This window comes from Leguminivora glycinivorella, chromosome 1, assembly GCF_023078275.1.
Source record: "Leguminivora glycinivorella isolate SPB_JAAS2020 chromosome 1, LegGlyc_1.1, whole genome shotgun sequence".
Lineage (NCBI taxonomy): Eukaryota > Metazoa > Arthropoda > Insecta > Lepidoptera > Tortricidae > Leguminivora > Leguminivora glycinivorella.
In genome coordinates this window covers 20,925,168-20,939,880 of record NC_062971.1, presented here as the reverse complement: position 1 = coordinate 20,939,880, position 14,713 = coordinate 20,925,168, and the positions used below count along the sequence as shown (strand labels likewise).

Genomic DNA, 14,713 nt, shown 5'->3' with positions numbered 1-14,713 from the left:
TATAAATTTCCTAAAAGTTCATATAACATATCATTATATATAAATTTCCTAAAAGTTGATGTTAATATGTGTAGCAAATTTAATTCCACCTTGTGTCTTAACACTTGAATCCCTCACTACGCTCAGGATTAAATTTAAGAATACCTTGCTACACTCAAGATATATATCTCATTTTTCTCCCTTGTTGCACAATCTACTATTGCTACCATTTGACACTTTTTTTTCATATCATATAAGCAAAATACTAAAATATGAATCAGGTCTGTTGTAAAAATATTATGCACTTAATCGACACAATTTTTTTATACATAATATTAAAATATGTTGCAACATAAAAATGTTCTCATAGCAATATAGGTATTAAGATTTATAAGATTATAAGTATTAAGATTTTTAGTTATTAAGAACTATATTTGCAGTGCCCTTACAGGGTTCATAGCTGTGCTATACCTACTGAAATGTAACAACTTATGTACCTATGATAGCAATAAAGAATTACTGATTACTGATTATTACTTATGTGCAAACACTTTCCGTGGCGTTAATATTTTATACAGGCCAGACAAAGTTATTGAACAGAAAAGTGTCACTTAATTCCCTCCTAACAGGGCCGAAAAGTACCCTTTCTGAATGGGTGATGTGAAAAGCAGTAGGCGTCACATCGCAAACTCATTTCCTTTTTGAGCACTAACTACTTAAAGCAGACAATAAACCAACAATCTAAAGTTATTTGTTTAGGGCACAGGTCCTTCTCTAGTTCTCATCTGTAGGCAGGTGCGCTTATGAATCACTACTAGGAGTTAGCCTGTTTTCACATTACCTGATCCAATATCGGATGTCGGAAGGATTTCAATGGAAAAAATCCAAGACGACGCCTGTAATGTATGGGATATCGGTCCAACATCCGGTATTGGATCGAATAATGTGAAAACGTACTTATGGGTGCTAAAATGAGTAATAATGTTAATATAGATCAAGACAAATTTATGTTTATTACACTCTAATAACATGTAGTTGCACTTTTCAAAATTAATGGGATACACATTCTCTGTCCAAAATATCTCTGCATCTTTCATCAATTTCTTCTTCACAGGCATTGTGTTTGTCGCTGTTCCACATTTTGGCAAATTAGATGAACTAGCTCTTACAAAATCGCTAGTACCTATCCACGTTTTCCCAACTCAATGGGCTTAAAAATTGTAATCAGGTCCGGGGTTCAACGCAAAGGCCGTCGGCAGCAAGCAGGGCAAGCACACGTCTTCGTTAATGCAAGTAGAATCAGGTCCAGGGTTTAAAATCAAAGGTCGTCGTTTTAAGCCAGTAAAATCACGGTCCGGGGTTCGAGAGCGAAGGTAGTCGTAGAAGGAGGCAAAATCAGAGGCCAGGGAGAGAAAATGAGTCGAAAACAGTAATAAATAGTTCACCAGATATGGTTATGAAACTTATGAATTCTCCGAGAAAAATGTCAAGCTGACAATCAACTGTCAGTGTCTGTGGCCAGCACAGATTCAAAATGGAATTTTTTTAAAGACTAAGACAAATCTCATAACTGCCGAAGTGGGTCGTACGCGCAGTCGAGCAACACGTTTTTATTTTTATAAAATGTATGGTGCTACCAAAAAATCTGTAACTTTTTTCTGTAAATAGAAATGCTTATTCCTATCACCAGAAAAAATATCAGGCGATTTTAAAATTTTCAGACATCCCCCATTGGTAATAGTCTTTTTAATACAATATTTATTCTATTAAAAAATATAAAAAAAACTTAATAAATCCAAAAAAAGTTCAAATGATTAAAAAAGACTCCGGAAAAGAACTCGAGATCTCCTGCTTCGTAGTCAATGCGTTTGACCGAGACGCCATTTCGATTTACACTAGCAGTGTCGAAATACACGATATGTATCTTTATTGACAAAATGCGTCATTATTTCTGAGTCTGCTTGAGTTAAGTAACCCAATATTTTTAAATAATTACTTGTCAAGAGCCAAGTGTCACTGATGACAATGTCAACTAAAAATGCGCGAAATATGACGGCTCTGTGTCTGTACACAAAATTTGGCACGCACATTTTCGTAAAATAAATAAAAAATTCACATGGATTTGTCCATGATTTCTGTATGAAACAATGTATTTCGTTCAATACTGCGACGATGGATAATGTATAGTAGATGTATGCGCATATTTTTATTTAGTTGTAGTGTGCGGTGACTAAATAAATGGTAGATGTTTTTTGTATGGAAAGCGAGCCACCTTAAGAGGAATTGGAACAGATTTAATTTTTTTGGATATTTAACGTTATACACAATATTTTCTCGCAATATAACGTTATGTTAACCACAATTATTAGGTACCCACCTAGATAAATGTGGACATTTTCAAAGAATTTTTGAACGGTTTTTGTTCAACGTCTAATTAATTAAAAATAAAAATAATTCGTACTTCTGATATGCAAGTATATCGCTTGCATCCTGTGCAGGCCTCATGGGGCCCACAGATTACTAGTTTGTTGGGATAATCGATCTATCAGTTATTTACAAAACGTGACAGTGCCGAGTAACTGACAGACCGATATCGTCCGGCAAACTGGTACTCTCTGAAACAATGCAAAACATCATATTCGCGCAAAAAGCTAACTTTTAAATTCGCTACACCAAGAAAACTGATACAACTTTTAGTTTAAAAAATCCAGAGGTCAGGAAAGTTCAAAAATTATAATAAAAGAAACGTAGCCTATAGTAAAAGGCTAAAAGCGGTAGACTCGTGCTTAAGTACTTGACCTGAATCTATTACAAACGCCAAGAGGCAAAACGTTTTGTCGAAACTCAAAGAGTGTTAGCGACCTTTTTTGGGACTTTTTCTGTTCAACTTAAATAGTAGGCGACTAAGTAAGTTAGGGAAATCGTAATTGCGTAAAATTCTTTTAGTTTTTAAAAGCATCGAATTTGTCGAGTACGAGTAATTTGGTGTACCTAATTTTATTAAGTAGCTATAAAATAGCCGAAAAATAAAAACAATAAAATTGGGGGTGTCAATACACCCAATAGGCTACTTGACCCTTTTTAGGGTTCCGTAGTCAACTAGGAACACTTATAGTTTCGCCATGTCTGTCTGTCCGTCCGTCCGTCCGTCCGTCCGTCCGTCCGTCCGTCCGTCCGCGGATAATCTCAGTAACCGTAAGCACTAGAAAGCTGAAATTTGGTACCAATATGTATATCAATCACGCCAACAAAGTGCAAAAATAAAAAATGGGAAAAAATGTTTTATTAGGGTACCCCCCCTACATGCAAAGTGGGGGCTGATATTTTTTTTCATTCCAACCCCAACGTGTGATATATTGTAGGATAGGTATTTAAAAATGAATAAGGGTTTACTAAAATCATTTTTTGATAATATTAATAGTTTCGGAAATAATCGCTCTTAAAGAAAAAAAAATGCGTCCCCCCCTCTAACTTTTGAACCATATGTTTAAAAAATATGAAAAAAATCACCAAAGTACAACTTTGTAAAGACTTTCTAGGAAAATTGTTTTGAACTTGATAGGTTCAGTAGTTTTTGAGAAAAATACGAAAAACTACGGAACCCTACACTGAGCGTGGCCCGACACGCTCTTGGGCGGTTTTTTAAAGACTATCTTATATTATTAATTACTGTCCAATGAACCGAAAAAAATATATTACCATATTTTATTACGACTTGAAAAGCGAAAAAAACATTTTTTCTCAAACATGCAATGAAATATTGTCTTTACGTTCCTTAAAATGGGCTGCATGGGAAGTATCGCTTTTTGGGCCCAACAACTCGAGAGGACTGTAAAGGGATTTCATATTATTTTTTAGGCCTAGGCCTGCAAAGTAACTTTTTTTTATAAAATATTGTCCTTTAGAGCATTTTTTTTATTTCATTGTATGTTTGAGAAAAGCACTATACATGCCTAGGCGTGAAAACGGATTCCCGGCCTCGTATCCCTATCCGGCCTCGCTCGCACGCTCGCTCGGCCGTATATACCCACTTGGCCGGAATTCCTCATTTTCCCGGCCTCTGATGTAATGTACTATTTCTCAAACATGCAAAGAAATATTGTCTTTACGTTCCTTAAAATGGGCTGGGAAGTATCGCTTTTTGGGCGCAACAACTCGAGAGGACTGTAAAGGGATTTCATATTATTTTTTAGTCCTAGGCCTGCAAAGTAACTTTTTTTATAAAATATTGTCCTTTAGAGCATTTTTTTTTATTTCATTGTATGTTTGAGAAAAGCACTATACATGCCTCGGCGTGAAAACGGATTCCCGGCCTCGTATCCCTATCCGGCCTCGCTCGCACGCTCGCTCGGCCGTATATACCCACTTGGCCGGAAATCCTCATTTTCCCGGCCTCTGATGTAATGTACTATTAAAGTATACTTTCATTTAATCAGGCAAAAACAACATTAGCCATGTTAATCTATAGATTGTCTGTGCATAACGTCAATCGAATTGAACGCAAAATTTTCTGACATTTATGAATGAGGCATATAAAGTTCATCATGTCAGTGATTGACTCGACATAAAGTTAAGTTAGGTTCTATGACGTCATTACATCGCTGACAGCGTTTTCGGTGGCCAAAGTTAAAAAAAAATATTACACACATTTTCAATCGAAAATACGTAGTCATTATACACTTTTAATACCCAAAATTTATAAACATTGGTTTCTTATGTCAAATACTATAGGAAACAACCATTTTTTGTGCCAAATTCGATATGAGTCTAGTAGCCTATTTTACCGTAAGCATTTTACACTTCTGAAATGACTACCGGAGTTCCATGTACATAGTTTAGAATTTGTTTTAACGACTTCATGATTCCCAAAAGACATCTATTTTGGGTGATGGTAAATAGTTTAACAGTATTTAAAGCATATCACGGACTTATTGATGTTCTTCGAAAAGCTTTAATGAATCTCGATAGTACAAATACCTATATGAAAATGATTCCAGTTGTGTTAAAAACTCAAAAACTTTCCTCGAATTCAATTCTCTTTGAAATGAGAGATGTAATACTTCTTTGCGTATTGTCAATCAGATATATTAATTTTTCGTTAAAAGAAAAATGTCATGCATTTAAGGGTGAAACGATTACTGACTAAACTTACGTGGTAGGCTCATCCAAAAATATGATAGGTGGGTTGTTGACAAGTTCTAAAGCAACAGAGAGCCGCTTGGACTGTCCTCCAGACAGGCACTCGGACCTCGTGTCCCGGTGGTCCCAGAGACCAAGGGTCTGCAAAATTTCTGATACCTGAAACATTTAAATAGTCCTGCTCAATTTAGAGTCAAAATAGGTAGACCACGTATAATCTACACGCTCATAACTACATATATCCCAGTACCCGCCCTGGGACAAAAATGATCACTTCATTTCAGAACAAGATCTTATTGGGTACCTACATTGATTTTTGAAAAATAATTAAAGTAGGTGTTTATATTAGAGATTTAAATCACATTTCTGTGATATGAAAACCTAACGTAAGGTACAGCGGGACAAATCTCGACTGGGGGGCAAATGTAACTGGTCCATTTTTTCCATGTTTTACAATGTTTGCATTATTAGAGTGTCCACCGGTTATATATGATAGGCGTGTTCAGTGGATACATGTAGAACTCAACATCATAGTGTAATAATTAATAATGGAATAAATGGATCAGTTACAATTGCCCCCCTCGTGATTTGCGCCTCTTTACCTTATAATAAAGTAGTAAGTACCTTATAAATGAGGTTAAGTAAGATAAACACCATAAAGGAAATAGTATTATTCTTGTTAACAAAATCGGATAGTTTTCTTACGATGTCTTACTAATTTTGTAAGCACTATTTATCCTGATTAGTAATTGTTAACAATTTGCGCAAAGAGACTTATTTAATTAAGAATATCTAGAAGTAAACTAGAATAGAAAGCAAAAATAAAAATACTCTCATTAAACGACTAAATAATTCATTTGTATCGTCGTGGGTTTTTGAACCGCCAATAAAAAGGGTCTTGGACAAAAACTAATCCCGCCTAAAAGGATCTTATCCGGCTCTAGCCAACAAATCCGGAAAGGCCGGTGTAAAACCGGTTATCTATAGAAAAAGGCAAGTACAGATAAATGGACTCCACTTAAAGAAAATCGTTGGGAGCATGACCCCAATGCCTAGATGACATAAAGGCGGACGGCCTCGCTCGGCCGTATGACACTGATTAGAGCACGATCACATGTATAATGTATAGTTGGGAAAACGTTCGATTGAACTAAAGTCCGATTCGAGTTTATTAAAAATGTTGGAGAACTCGGTATCAGTAGGAAATATTAATTTTAAGTTTTTTTTTTTTTTGTCTATATCGTTAGTGTGTACTGCTTAAATTGAGATATAAATTTCATTTATCTCTTTCATGGGAAAGTTCTATGTGGAACATTATTCTGATTAGCCTCATATAAATAAGGTATGTATCAAGAAAATGAAGGATTCTGTTCTCGTTAATAGCTTCCCATGTAAGTCCCTAATAATCCCTTATCATTACACCCTAATCGCTCTTTCTATACAACAGATCAGAAATGAAACACCGTCCGTCTGATGATCTGTTCAGCATAAATCATATTTACTATGTACTTGAAGAGTGTTGAGTATTTCAGTTGCTATTAAAAAAATAAATGAAAAACATTTGGCTGACTTACTTACGAATGACAAAATACACACAATATAATTTGTAATGTTGCTAAATGTAAACATATTAAATTTACAATTAAAAACCCTAAAAATATGAAACCTGATGCAAAATAATAAATAAACGCTCAACACCCTCATGTATGTAGTAATTTCGTTGTCTCTTTCAATGAACGTCAGTCGACGCTGAAAATTATTTTGCAATGAGCAATATTCATCAAAGCATTCTTCAATGGCACCACAAAAAAAATGCCTGGTTGCAACTTAAGTGTCACTTTCGAGCCATACATCTATGTCAAAAGTATAATCGAAAGCTACAAAACATTTTTTGCGGCGCCATCTATGTGTTGTTTAGTGTATGCGCGTTCTTAGGCGGTCGCATTTTAATGTATGGGATAGTATGATCTTCTTATATTTAATCTATGGCAATAATCATCAAAGCATTCTTCAGTATGTGTAAGGGCCGGTACAGAAGTATAACTTCTATAGGAACTGCACGACGTTGCTGTTGACTCTAAAATTTTACTTACGATAAGATGTTTCTCAGCGCGGCCCAGCTCCTTGCCCAGTTTGAGGTCGGCCGCGATCCTCATGGCCTCGATGACGGTGAGCCGCGGCTGCAGCATGTCGTCTTGCATGATGTAGCAGCACAGCTTCTTGAACACGTGCATGTCGCGCGCGTGCCCGTTCACTGTCACTCGCCCGCTCACGTTGTTTGAACTGTTGAAATAGTATTTTATACAATCGTGATATAATATAAAGTTTTTCAGTCGAGTACCATGTTTTGGCCACGAAGCTTGCTGAGTGGTCTATGGTACGGTATGAGAGTGAAAGCAATTTTTATATGAGTCATCATCTTCATCATCAATGGACGAAAAATATCATCATTCAAGTTAAAATTAATGTTAATAGCGTCGTTCACCGTTGTATCAACATCGAATTACCTGGCAACCAATTGTTTGTAATAACCGTCTCTGATTGGTCGATAACGCGATAGATAAAAAAAAGTGTTTTAGATGCAGAAAAATTTACCATGTATCGCAAATTAGTATCGAAATAGTATGAAGCTCTATTTTTGAATTTTTTTCAGTTAACTAAAAAGTTACTGCCTATAATCATTTTGCTTTTCTCCTTGTGCGAAGCCGGGGCGGGTCTCTAGTCTCTAGGCACACAGACCAGTGTGGCTGCGAAATTGCTACCTCAAAATATGAATATATAGTCCACGTGTAACTGTAGCAAACATGACGTCGACTAAACAAACTTGTGACAATGTGACTGCACGTCGGCCAACTTTGGAGTGAAACGTACAAGTTAATTTTACAAGTAGAGTGCAAATTTTAGCTGAATAGCTGTTTAGAACTTTAAGCCAGTTTTTGCCTGTTTCACTTTTATGCGTTACTGTGCAATTGTAGTCTCACTCAATACACACTTTTTAATTGATAAATATAAATTGATAACGAAATTTTGATACAGTGGGAATTTAAATGTAATTGGTTAAAACCGTTACCAGAATATTAATATCTTCTCTTTAATGATATTTATCGATAATAAGTCTGTGTATTGTTTAAAATTTAAACAATACACAGACTTTAAAATTTAAACAATACACAGACTTATTCTCGATAAATATCATTAAAGAGAAGATATTTCGAATCGGATACATTAAAACTTTAAATGTATCCGATTTATTAATTAAGATGTATTTACGTTTTAATTTAATTATGAAATGTGAAATTTTGAAATGTTTAATTCAACACATAACAGAACGAAAATAACCAAAGGTAATCATCAGTAAGATGACCTATGCAGCGCCCATATAACCATAATCGGTCGCCGTTCCTACGCAAATCCTCCTATTTTGTGTACACACAGGTCTTCGGGTCTCAATGCTTAGTCGCAGTACGGTCGACGTTTACTCGCGGCGACCCAAATGGGGACGATTGGTAACAGGCACAAATGGTCACAGAAGTGACAGAAGTGTGCACTACGTGTGCACACATTGTTACCGTTTGGCGACTACTTTCCCAAAATCATTCGTTCATTTCATTCTTTTCAAATGGCGACTGTCAGAGACGTCAAAGTAAAAAAGAAATAAAATCATTTGACATTAAAATGTAATGGCGTAAGAATTTGTTAAAGATAAATATTGTTTGCATTTGTAATATAATGTGGGCTAATTACCATGGCCAATTAAATTGCTCGAGTGATTTCATAAAATAAGTCTAAATTTATCAACGCGCCATCAATTTACCTCAGTTTAACCAGTAATAATATTATTGACTACTCGGTGTTTGCGTGTTATGTATATTGATTGGTGAAGTTTTAGTGCTCCGGTGCATAAACTATACTGAAATAATAAAAATAATGCCTAGAAAACCAATAAAGATGTTAAAATATGGATTAAGACGGTAATATTCCATGTAAAAAACAGTCGCCAAACGGTCACCAAACGGTCGACAAACGGTCGCAAAATGGTCGCAGCGTACACGCGTGACCGAAAGCAGTGAATATTTATTATATTTTCAAAATGGCTTCTTGTATTAATTTTTTCCAGGTATCCTCAAACTTTATAAACAATTAAATATGCCGTCGTACTCAGTTGCCCTCACTAAAGAAGATTTAAAAAAAATTGTAAGATGCGTACCGAGCTGCTGGGTTGTAAAGGATCGGGGATCATATTATTATGGTATTCTATAGAACAACTAGTATTTTGCGGCATTTCACAATTGACACTTGTTGAAGTAGTCGTCATTAATATTACTATCAACATTAATTTCAGCGATCTGTACTTCTTTTGTCAAGATTTTTGTATAGATAAGTGTCTACAAATTTTTAATGTTAACACGTTAAACGCCAATGTAAATTTTGATCACTTTCGTTTGAGCCGCGTTGGTCACCGGTGACCGGCACTAACACTCTCTGTTTAAGCCATGGGGGTCACCGGTGACCGCGATGTAGGTTCATCTTTGATCGGCTGTTTTGAACTCACGGACACTATTATATGGGAAAACTCTATTTGACATATACGGCGTGACCTCATGGAATAGTTTGCACGCTTTGGTTCTCGTTTGTACCTATTGATAGACGAGATAGAGCCAGTGCATTCCAATTGGAATGTATCCATTGGTTATTGTAATAAAAACAATATTATATTGTTAGTAAGCATTAATAACCCGACTTATTTTTTACTAAGAAATTAAATAAAACACAAAACTTATGAAACGAACAATTTAAAAGTTCAATTTAATATAATACACATACTCTATAAATCTGCTTGCCCTAGCCGGACCAGCCCTAGCCAATCTATGAGCTACTCTTCTAGCTCTTGGAGCAGGACTAGCAGGAGGCTGTATTGTTGTTGCCATTTTATTATTCATATTATCACCATAACACTATTATATCTAAATCATATGTACTAAACACAGTCACAAAATGATATGGTCAGATGATTGAGGTGTCATCTTTTCTACAAGAAAGTCCAAGACTAACTGACTTACTTACACAGTTTTGTAGGGAATATAAATACAAAATATTCAATTGAAAAACGTTTACGAGTGTAAAAAATAAGAGCAGTAATAAAAGATAAACGCTGATGTACTTCCCAAAAATGTAATTCCAAACATATGTCGTTGCAAAAATAGCAGAAAAGCGTCGGCATAATCAAAGGTACACCGCGTGGCAATAAAAAAATGCATTTACACAAATACACAGGTGTTAGAAAAGAAACAAAAGAAGCAAATAAAATGCATTTATAAAGTTTAATTGGGGAAAGGCGTAGTGTTGCAATACATACAATACAAACAGATGTGCCGCTGTGGGCGGCACTGTGGCCCCCCACGGCCCTACGCGAAGGAATCACAGATTTGTTTCCCCGCAGGCCATGACGGCCACCGGTGACCGGCACTGATATTTACGAGTTATTTTGTAAATTAATAGTTTATTTCATGTGTTGCGTTAATAATGTGAAGTTTATTTTGAGAATTTGACAAAAAATCATCATGCAAAAAATGGTAAAAATATAAAATTTCATATGGCCTAACTGATACACGACGTGCCGGACACATGGTGTCCACCATGGCGTTTAACGTGTTAAAGAGACATAAATAAAACGTAGTAGAGTAAATAATGTGTTTTTTTTTGTAACCCAAACAAAATACTTGTAGATACGAGTGCGGAAAAGAGGAAAATCGATACGAGTAGCGATAAATTAATACACGAACGAAGGGAGTGTTTTAAATCGACACGAGTTGTGAATATCCTTTTCGCACGTGTATCGTACGACGATTTTCAGTACCTAAATCTAAGCTAAGAGTTTCGACCAGACAAGAAATGAATCATTGCTTGATTTGCTCGCACTACTGCGTTAAAAAAAGCAGCATCTGTACTGAAAAAAACTATCATTGCGCAACAGAAATTCTATTAATATCACAGTAAATACTCTATTTCATTTGATTCCTACTTTTATTGTGTAAAGCAACACTACACTTCATTTTTATCAATAAGAATTAAAAATTATATATTTAATACATTAAGTAACTATAAAGTGCTTATCTATTTGTATTATCATTCTGCACTTTTCTTAACTTTCCCACATTTCTATAAAATGTCGAAGAGTGCTTAAATGGTCGTCGCCGTTTATTATTATTTAATTCGCTCATATTTAAATGATTCAAAGCAACCAGTCCACAACTTCACAAGACAGTTTGAGAAACCTTCGTATTTCAGATTGTCATTTGCGGATACAGTGGTTTAGGAGCAGTTCGGTAATCAGACCTACACATGTGTGTACAAATTCTGTCAATGGCACTGTCAGAAACCGTTCTGACAGTGACAATGACAGCCACAAATTCGTCCACATGTTGTTACCGTTATGTGTGCAAACGTCGACTAATAAAGTGTCGTTAAAAGTCATTCTGACAGTGACATTGACAGCCACAAATTCGTACACATTTTGTTACCGTAACGAGTGCACACGACGACTACATTTTGTTATTGTATCAATACGGTCGCATTGTTTGCACGACGTTACCACGCGTTATGTCATATTTGACAGTTAGTTACTGATTTGAAGATTTTGCGACTGAAATGGTTGTATGGGCGTGTGCATTCCATACGGGCGCATATCTTAATAACGATTAGTCGGACCTAAGGAGCTATTCCATAAGGACTAATCGTTATTAAGATATGCGTTTTTGTAATAGATGAGATTTTTTTTTCAGACATAATAATTCAGCACGCAATGTATGACGTCCACATCAATTAGTGTACCTACTTAATCGTCAAAACGACATGACGTTTATGATATATCAAATTAAGTTGGACGGCGTACATTATACTTGGTCAGATTAAAAAAAATAATTTCTTTTAATTAATAACAGTTTTTAACAAAATAATTAATCTATATGATTCGTACGATCAGATATTATTTATAACTGGATACATTTACGCCAGAATCCACAAGCTGTATACTTATTTATTTTATTTATTTATTTAACCTTTATTGCACAACATAAAGTACAAATGGCGAACTTAATGCCTTAAGGCAAAATATGGCCTTATACTTGTTGGAGGCTAAGACTTATTTTGGATCGATCGACAAGGTAGAAACTAAATGTGATGCTGGGATGTTTAAGGGTCTCCCCAAATATATCGACGCCGATTCGTCTTTCGCCGACCACAAATGCTCGATAGTATGAACATGCGATAACGCATAAGCGACTTCATACTAACGAGAGATTTTTCGTCGATTCCGCGTCGATATGAAAATGAAAATGAAATATTTATTTTTCAAGTAGGCATATTACAATGCGCATATGAACGTCAAATAAAGTTACGCCGGCTCTAACCCTACGCCTCAGCCTCGAGAAGATTTCAGTTCCCCCTCAGTTGGGAGGGGGGTATCCACTATGGGACCGTCAAAAAAGGCGGGCAACTTCTTTTCAAAACATTACATCATAATAAACATGCATTAAATAACAAGATACAATTTAACATGCAAAAGTATTCATCAAAGAATATGAACAGACTAGGTACTCCATGGAAATTAATTTCAATAAATTATATTATTGCTTAATAATAGGTCGTTCTTCTTCAGAGAAAACATATCAAATTGTCACAGAAGAAAAAGATAATATGAATCTCAATGTCATTAAATATGTAATTTACACAACATAAAATATAAAATATTTGACGTGCTTTCTTATCTGAACTGTGTCCTCTATACACAATACAATTATTTTAATTGCTATTCGTTTTTTGTAGTTTCTGGTTCGGGCCATGCATGTTTGAGGAAGCCCAAATGCAACTGCAATACTGCCGCGACGTCGTTATTCGAAAAGCAATCATACTCGTAAACAAATCCATAGGCGCGTTTGTTTACAAGTTTATATATCTGTCTGCCTTCTCGGTAACCTCAAAAACTACTGAACGATGTTCATCCGGTTTGCACACGAATTAATACCAGCATAAAAAGAGGAAATAATAAAAGAAATAATTTAGTTCAAGAGCTTCCAGGCTCATAGTTTGCGTGAAATAAAATAAAAAAAAATCATTAATATACCTACATTCATTTCTACGTTAATTTTATTAACGTTTCTTCATAAAGTACCCTTAAAATTTGTTATTTCCTCAGTATTTCCCATAATAAAACACATACCTTCATACAAAGAGGAAGGGATGTTAAACCACAGAATATATAATAGTACAAGTACAGAAGGCTCACTCCTTTGATGTTCACAAAACGCCGCCATTCTAAATTCTTACCTACATTAACAAACAGACCGCACGCGTGCAGACGACATTGAATTCTATTGCGCCGCGCGAAGGTCGTCGCCACTGAATGGGCCGCGAACTCGCGGCCGCCGGCATGTACTTGTAGCGCGGCGAAAGGATCGCGGAGTGAGCCGCCCCTGGTTAAACTTATAAAATTTAACACAACGTGCGGCAGTCTGTGAAACAATAATGCGCCTTGCCGTTCCTTTTACGATTCATATCTTTGTTTTACCACCACACAGCGCCATAGACAAACTACCGCGTTCATTTTTTATGTTAGTAATTTTCATAAAATAGAAGTGCGAAAATCTCTATCTCAAAATGTTGAAGCAAGTAGGTACAACTTATTTCAGACAACTAATTGCGAAAGGCAGATGGCTAGAATGTAGTTAACGCACAAATCAAAATTTATTAATGACAGAATATGAAAATTGTGGATCCTTTTAGAAATGAGCCGATGATCAACTTTGCTTGCTTTTAATATACTGCTTAGAACTTTAAACCAACTTATTCTTATTTCGTTCCTCTCCGGTAAATATTTTTTACAAAAAATAATAACGAGAAACTTTATCAAAGTGGTCGGTTTTTCAATATCAATCTGCTTCGTCATTCCTCGGTTCGAAAATGTACCTTTTAGAAAAAGTTCACCTTCATGTATACGGCACTAAAAAGTTAACTTTCAGTAGGTACTTACCTAAAAGTGTTAGCGTGATTTGGCATTTATTCTCGAAAGGCATTTATTCATTTTCCCCTCACTAGCTCGGAAACACGTGTTTTGTCCTTTAATATCAGTGGGTAAAAACGCATTTTATCCACTAGTGGGTAAAGTAATTTGACCTTGAATAAAGTCAAATTAACCGCTTTAAAATTGATAAAAGTAGGTGAATCTAGTAATTAAGATGATTTACCACCTGTGGAACTACTGGAAGCAGTGATAAACGTTTTTTTGCGTTGTAGTTTCCTCGCTATAGTGAGGGGAAAAGTTGTGTGTTAAACAACTCGCAAGTTCAGGATTCTATTCCTCCAGAATCCTTTCACTTGCTCGATTTTCAATGCTACACTCGGCGTTAAAATACAACTTTGCCCCCTTGGATAACAAATAACTATTAAGTTCGAAAGTCACTGGTTTTGAAGAAAATATGAGACAGTGTTGGTTTACTGACAATAACTGACATTCCGCCGCGTGAAGTAAAATAATGTATAAGGGACTTCCGGTTCGAACGCCATCTTAGCGGTATCGTGTCGTGAATAATTTCTCCTT

The 14,713-nt window shown here is 35.7% G+C and overlaps 1 protein-coding gene across 1 annotated transcript in view; it reads right to left on the bottom strand.

Moving 5' to 3' along the window:
- Positions 1-14,713, bottom strand: part of LOC125226886 (ATP-binding cassette subfamily G member 4-like) — a 149,942-nt gene that overhangs the window by 75,503 nt on the left and 59,726 nt on the right. Inside the window, exons 3-4 of the mRNA XM_048131050.1 lie at positions 7,212-7,401; positions 5,132-5,277 (exon numbers count right to left, since the gene is read on the bottom strand). Of these exons, the coding sequence (XP_047987007.1) occupies positions 5,132-5,277; positions 7,212-7,401 (336 nt within the window). The remainder of the gene's footprint in view (positions 1-5,131; positions 5,278-7,211; positions 7,402-14,713) is intronic.